Consider the following 8,121-nt stretch of genomic DNA (forward strand, 5'->3'; position numbering starts at 1 on the left):
AGGGAATCCGGTCCCGGACAGGCTGAAGTGATTGCAGCGGCTTAGTAAGTCCTGGGCTGTGAAGAGACTGCACAGGATCTGTTTGTGCAGCTCTGCTACACATGCGATCGCACACTTGCACAGCAAAAATTCACTCACCCTGTAAGCGGCGAATATCCGATTGCAGGGCTGAAAAAATCGCTGCCCAGCGATCAGGTCTGAATCAGGCCCTCTGTCTTTTACTCCGTGCATTCTGTAACTTACACCTCTCGTGCTCTCACACCACTTGTGCACTCTCTCGCTCCTTGCACCCTTTTCTCCCTTGTACTTTCTCTCACCCTTTTCTCTCACGCTACCTTTACACTCTCTCACCAATGGCACTCTCTAATTTGTACCCCCTGTGCTGTCTGTCTCTCTTACCCCTTGTGCCCTAGCACTCATCTCTCGATCAACGTTTATCTCTTTTCCTGTGCCTCTCTCCTCTGTGTTCTTCCTCTCTCTTATCCCTGTTTATGTCTGTATTTGGTAAAGCAGAGAAAAGTCCTGATTTCCTGCAAAACAGGGCTTTTCTCTGCTTTATGTATAGACCCCTTCGTGAGTAAAATTATTTTACAGTAATCAGTTTAAACAGTGATAAATGATAAATAACTAAAACCACAAGTCATCAGACTGTATTCCATTTATTAGGGGTCTATGTACTAAGCCTTGTAGAGAGATCAAGTGGATGAAGATAAAGACCAACCAACCAGCTCCTAGCTGTCATTTTTCAAACCCAGGTACAGATGTACAGTATTATGCCAGGAGAAGTGATAAAGTGGAAGGTGATAGCGCACCACCGAGTCAGCTCCTAGCTGTCATTTTTCAAACCCAGCCTGTGACATGGCAGTTAGGAAGCTGATTGGCTAGTGTATTCTAAATTAATATCATTGCAAAGCTGAAAAGAAGAAAAAGATTAGTAAAATAATGTTTACACTCTTTTATGAGTGATTGGGTTATTGGGTCCGGTATTGGCCGGGGTTAGAGTCCACAGTTTCCTTTGCTGTGCGGTGCGGCAGGTGGTGTGGTAGCATCTAGTTTACCTTCGTGGAGAGGACCTTTCCCATAACCCCCTGGGTCCATGTCACAATCTATTTGGAATAGTAAAGTGTGGCAAGCGGAGCGGATCGAGACACCGAGCCCGAAGCATGGCGAGCGAAGCGAGCCCACGTGGGTCCAATGCTGCATAGAAAAAAAAATTACCCCAAACGAACGAAGAACGAAGAAAACATTTAGGTGCTGTAAGGGCGGAAGTTCTCTCCTGCCCTCTCGTTTTGTCACTTCCAGGTCCTGAGCATGAAGGTAACATAGACACAACCGAGGTGATGTCCCTTCTCACGTCAACCGGAAGTGTTCGTTCCGTGACTTCCGGTATGACGTAGTTCTGTTCCAGACATCCAGGATGTCGGGAACGGAACTACGTCATATCGGAAGTCACGGAACGAACACTTCCGGTTGACGCGAAAAGCCGGCCGGGGAGGAGGGTCGCAATCACGAGTGACCAGCGCCACGGGGAAGGAAGGTAGAATAGGTTACAGCAAGGCAGGGACACCACCTCCCGCACCGCACAGCAAAGGAAACTCGAAGGACATCTGTGGACTCTAACACTGGCCAATACCGGATCCAATAACCCAATCACTCATAAAGAGTGTAAACATTATTTTACTGATCTTTTTCTTCTTTTCAGCTTTGCAATGATATGAATTTAGAATACGCTAGCGCTCCCATACTATTTCCTTAACATAAACCAATCTGGAGCTGCTTAAACAAATCATGCGCTGTGAAACATATTTAAAACACTCTCTAACGTATACCTCTCGTGCTCTCACACCACTTTCACACTCCCTCATTCCTTGCACCCTTTTCTCCCTTGTACTTTCTCCCACCCATTTCTCTCACGCTACCATTGCACTCTCTCACCAATGGCACTCTCTAATCTGTGCCCCTTGTGCTGTCTGTCTCTCTTACCCCTTGTGCTCTAGCACTCATCAATGCGTATCTCTTTTCCTGTGCCTCTCTCCTCTGTGTTCATCCTCTCTCTTATCCTTATTTATGTCTGTATTTGGTAAATGCCAGCACTTGGCATCATCTGATGCAGTGTGTAACACTAAACGTTCCAGGGCATGCATAGTGATAAAATACCATCTGCAAACAGGCGTATGTGTAATTCTGCATTCAGACCCAACATGAGTATGTATTAACATCTATAGCACCAGCATATTGTGATGGTGTACACAAACGTAAAACAGTGATAAATGATAAATAACTAAAACCACAAGTCCTCAGACTGTTATCCATATATATTAGGGGTCTATGTACTAAGCCTTGTAGAGAGATCAAGCGGATGAAGATAAAGACCAACCAACCAGCTCCTAGCTGTCATTTTTCAAACACAAGGGCAGATGTATTAAGCCTTGAGAAGTGATAAAGTGGAAGGTGATAATGCACCAGCCAGTCAGCTCCTAACTGTCATTTTTCAAACTCAGCCTGGGACTTTACAGTTAGGAGCTGACTGGCTGGTACATTGAGGTAAATGTATGAAGCAGTGATAAGAGTGGAGAAGTGAACCAGTGGAGAAGTTGCCCATGGCAACCAATCAGCTGCTCCGTACAATTGTATAGTATGCAAATTATAAATGTTACTTCAATGCTGAGTGGTTGCCATGGGCAACTTCTCCACTGGCTCACTTCTCCACACTTATCACTGCTTCATTTATTTACACATTTATCTTCTTTCACGTTATCACTTCTCCAGGCTTAATACATCTGTCCCCCAGCCTGTAACATAGCAGTTAGGAGCTGATTGGTTGATACTTTATCTTCATCCACTCTATCTCTCTCCAAGCATAGTAAATAGACCCCATAGTTGTGTATCAAGAACATGCACAGCAAGCAGGGCTGTGGCATACTTACCTACTTTACATTTCTCCTCTCCGAGAGAAGCCCGGAGAGGAGACGCTGCAGAAGACTTCGGGGGGCGGGGCCGGGCTGTGACATCATCAAGTCCTGCCCCCAAATCGGGAAATGCCGCGTTTCTGGGGTCCGCGGGAAGGGGGTGGGGCTAAAATGATGCGATTTGCATAATTTTAACCCCTTCCCCACCCCACAGACCCGCGAATACGGGAGATTATCTCCATCCTGCCCGCATCACTAGGGTGCGAGCAGGATGAGGGAGACCTGCCTACTCTTCCGGGGGTGTGGTGGGCTACCCCAAAAAACGGGAGCCTCCCGCAGCTTCCGGGAGAGTAGGCAAGTATGCACTGTGGTCAGTAGACTGTAGGACTCATTCCCATCCATACCTGCCTACTCTCGCGGAGTGAAGAAGTTGGGGCATGGATTAATGACATGATTTGCAACTCTACAGAGTGGGACCATTATGACACGAAACACGACAGTAATTCCACACACTCACCCATTGGACCTTCCCTCCAAGATCTCCTAGATGGAAGGTCAAAAATGTATGCTCTCATCACCCAAAAAACGTACACTGAAATGATGATATGAAATGCATGTTTTATAGGAAACCCACTGGACAGAGAATATTGCTATACAGGTTCTAATACACAGGTTCTAATACTGTGGGTGTCGTGGACACCCATGAGTGGGAATAGCCCTGGTGCAGCTGTCGGCAATCTCTGCGCTTGGGATCCCGCCTGCCGGGATAGTAACTACATCTCGTCAGCACAGCATCTTTCGGGCTGCAAATGTTTTATACTGTTACACGGGTGGTATTCATGTGACTGGCGGTCAGGAGACCAATGGTCACATGACCTCCTATAACATCCCGCTCCTCACTTTCCCGACAGTCGGCATGCCGACCAACAGGGACTATTTCCACTTGTGGGTTTCCACGACACCCATAGAGTGGAAATAGAACACGTGGCAAGCACAGGTCGCCACCGAGCCCACAGCGTGGCAAGCGCAGCGAGCCCGCAAGGGGCTTGTTGCACTCGCTCCTTCCCGACGCGATCCCGGGGCCGGTATGCTTACCGCCGGTCTCCTGACCGTCGTTCAGTCATACTACACCCTGTTACACAATCTCGTGCTTTCCATGACTTGTCACTACTGCTTTTCAAGTTTCCCTCTGCACGGAGATTCAGCAGAAGGGAACATGAGGTAAAATACAATAGAGATCAATGGTCCACGTACTATCATTTATGGGCTATTATTCCCATGGGCCATACGTTACATACATGGTGCACAGACTACACTCTCACACATTATTTTCTTTCATTCGCCACTGTCCCTGTAAATAATATGCTGTTCTTCCTACAGAATGTTGTGTTCCATGCACTGACTGGTGTAAGAACCATTTTCCCTCATGTAGAAAGAGCACGCCAGTGTTTCCCTGAACACATATTCACTTATTCTCAGACTATGAACAGGAAACACATTTTATTAATACATTTCTTTCAAGGGCAAGAGTTCAGCAGACTAATGAAAGCTCCTTTCAGCTGTGGAAATGTCAGTGACAATGAAAATAATGGGGTGTAACATAAGCATTTTAATTAACTACATATAAAAGGGTAGTAAACTTATTGGAGAGAAAATCTTATCGCACCCCCTACTTCCCGTGTAAAGTGACGGGAGATAGAGGGGCGAAATTCAAATGCCCCCCGTCATCGCACTGAAGCACCTAAACCCGACTAAAGTAATAATCGTGAAAGACCAGCTTGGGCGCCTAAACGGGTCTCTTTACGCGCATTTCAGCTCGCTACTCCCCAGGGCTAGCGAGCTGAAATTAACTTGTCGTGGCCGTCGGCAGTAACATTAGAATACTGCCGGCGAGCGCAATCGCGGGCGGGATAGCCCATTTCATTTTGGCCCATTGTGTTAACGAGAACCACTGTTTGACTATCTAATCCGTAGTGAGCATAATCTATACACTTGTTACATGCGGACATTCTATCTATACATCTAGATAGATCTATATACTGTACATCTCTCTCTCTCTCTCTCTCTCTATATATATATATATATATATATATATATACACATACTTTAGAATACGTGTGTGTGTGTGTGTGAGAGGCATGCTTGCCTACCTGACCCTCTCCATGAGGGAGAAAATGCTCTGTTCCTGGACTTTCCTGGTAATGTATGATTGACATCACCCGTGGTGAAACACCTTTCTTATCAATAAACTAGCTCACCCCAGGTGATGGCAATCCTACATTACCAGGAAAGTCCAGGAACAGAGCATTTTCTCCCTCATGGAGAGGGTCAGGTAGGCAAGTATGGTAAGAGGTGTAGGGTGCACAGGTATTGGGTTCATGTATAAAACTGCAGAAATAAACTTCCTGTATAAAAAAAAAAAAAAAAACTTTGCAAGAGTAGCTCATTGGTTTGGGAAGCTGCACGAATATATTAGTGTAGTTATCTTACAGAGTAGTTGGAACAAATCTGTAGAGAGATTAGTAATGAGGAATGTATACAATCTGAGATATATATATATATATATATATATATATATATATATATACTGTATGTTGGTATTAACTGTATTCGTAACGTGATACAAAATAATAAATCTACTAAACAAGGTGAACTGTGAAATTGTTCATTATAAAATATATAAAGATATTGTCCATAGGAGGAACTTTCTGTAAGGTAAACCAAGTCAATTTAATTAGAACCTACAATTAATGCCCATGTTCTTCTTGTATCCTGGAATTGCCTATATCTTGTACTCACCACTTTGCAGCCTTGTCCCTGTAGAGGAATGGAAACAGATAACCATAATACTGAAAGCAGCCTTGAGAAGATCCATGGTAGGAATGTGACTCATATAGAGGTTTCCTTCTTGCAGTGCAGTATGCTGTTGAGGTGCACAGAGACCAGCTGGTGTATGCTGATGGTTACAGTACAGATGTGCAGGGGAGGGAATGCATCCTCCAGGATTCCCCACATTGATAAAGTGATCCTGTAGCTGGAGAGAGCAGATTGCCCACAAGTCCCACCACTCAGCCCTAAATGAATATTCCACACTGTGATGATCAATACAATCCTATCAGATATACTAGCAGAGGGGCAGGATTCAGCCTCAGACAAACCAATGGAGGCAGCAGCTTGATTTCTGTTTCATTAAAGAACGAACATGACGGGAGCCCCAAAGCTGGGCACTGTCAGTTTAATTACTTGAAAGCAATGACTTCTTAAAACCTCCTGATTGATTGTTGCTGCTGTTAGGGCAGCTCCCAGGAGTAGCTGATATCTACTTTATATCCAGATCTCCAAGGTTCCTTCCATAACAAGTGATTTCTGGTTACTGCTTGTGGGATGGACTGCATTTATGCACTGTATATAGGAAATGGGTCCTTCTGCTGTGATATGCATCCAAAGGAAATATACTGTCATGTTCTTTATTCCCAGATCAGGGTGGCTGTCAATGTACTAAATCACTTCTTGTCTTAGTGCAGACTGGAAAGCTATTGATCAAAGTCTCTTTATCAATAGTCCAAATGATAGACCCTTAAATCTGCAACCATTACTGGAACTTCAGCCAAGCAAGAGTGGGCAAAACATTAATGTGCGGGTAATAAATGCGGAACATGGAGCTGCAATTGATTTGTCTGGTTTATCTAGAAATACAAAAAATAAAAAGCAACAAATGCAACGAGACAGTTCTAGACACAAAGTCCCTACAAAAAGACAGCTTTACCCTAAGGATGTGTCTCTCCGTAATTGCACTACTGCTGCAAAAATTGCTTGAGATGCTGCAGATCTAAAATTATCTGATCAACCCACTTAGTCCTTAAATCATCACATCCTAAGAGAGAAAATAACAAATCCTTAAGACACGGCTCCTATTTTAAGACAGCTATTGATTCTGTAAAGCTCTTTTGCATTTACAAAAAAAAAAGACAACCATTTCTCTTTCAGTACTACTACTAGGCTGTCTCAGCAGAAAGCGCTGCACACAGGGATGTTCAACTTTTGCAGCAGTTCTTTAGAAAACTTACTCAGCAGAAAATGTCCATGAGCCAGAAGCTTCAAGAGGTGTTTGGAATCCACGCTACAATCCAAAACAAGGGAGCAATATTCTCGGTTCGCTGAAGTTTGTCTCAAGGACCCATCTAGTGGTGCAAGAGGTGGCAAGAAGGATGGCGTGCAAACGGATCCTGTTCTCTGCACTTCTCTCTTTTTCTATCTTAGGCCGAGTGTATGTTTGATCACTATTTCCTTTTTCCCCTTGCTGCAGAGCTGGCTGAGAAGCGGTGCCAGAAATCACTGTGCGCGTAATGATCCTGCTGTGTATAAACTGGGGAGATGGAATGTGTAAAAGGAGTTATTCATAGAACCTATTTCAGTATACTTAATGTCACACGTTCCACTTTTCAAACGGTGAAATAATTATCATTATTAATCAGCAAGCATCATTAATCAACAGTCTACTGTGTTGAGATATCCGATATAATTTCGAATACACTTATATTTTTAATACTTATTCTTTGTACTGGTGGATTTGACATACAACAAGCCAGACACACAATACTCTGTTTTGAAACTACAACAAGGGCCTCGTAATAGTGTTGCCTGTAATATGCGGATTGTGATCAGTAGTAACTGAACATACACCTTAAAGAAAGCATTATGACAAAAGAAAGTTTTATTGTTCTTCCCTTCAAATTATTATATATTGGGCTCAACTTAATAAAGATCTATAGATTGTAAGCTTGCGAGCAGGGCCTTCCTACCTCTATGACTGTTTGTTATTACCCAGTTTTGTTATATCATTGTTATTTCCAACTGTAAAACGCAACGGAATTTGCTGCACTATATAAGAAACTGTTAATAAATAAATAAATACTAGTTGCTGGCAGTATATTTATGTTAGTATTGCTGCATCTCTCAGTTATACTTTTATCAGGATGTGAAAAATCATAATTTTTAAAAAGAAATGTAAAAAAAAATCTGTTTTTTTTTCATTTACATCGATTTTTTTTTTAAATTGGATTTTTATAAAAATGATCAAGTAAATAAATAAACCAAGTAAAAACAGTAATATAAAGTTCTTTAAAAATACTGTAACTTTAATATATTTAATTTAAATGACTTGACAGTGTCACCATGAATCATGGCATGCACAGCAAACTACATACAAATC

General features: G+C 43.0%; 1 protein-coding gene across 1 annotated transcript in view; it reads right to left on the reverse strand.

The window, feature by feature from the left end:
• The window catches only part of LAYN (layilin), a 67,613-nt gene extending 60,382 nt beyond the window's left edge, over positions 1–7,231 (reverse strand). The window contains exon 1 of the mRNA XM_063943259.1: positions 5,709–7,231. Within this exon, the coding sequence (XP_063799329.1) occupies positions 5,709–5,802 (94 nt within the window). The 5' untranslated portion in view covers positions 5,803–7,231. The remainder of the gene's footprint in view (positions 1–5,708) is intronic.
• Positions 7,232–8,121: the final 890 nt, after the last annotated feature.

Source organism: Pseudophryne corroboree, chromosome 10 (assembly GCF_028390025.1).
Source record: "Pseudophryne corroboree isolate aPseCor3 chromosome 10, aPseCor3.hap2, whole genome shotgun sequence".
Lineage (NCBI taxonomy): Eukaryota > Metazoa > Chordata > Amphibia > Anura > Myobatrachidae > Pseudophryne > Pseudophryne corroboree.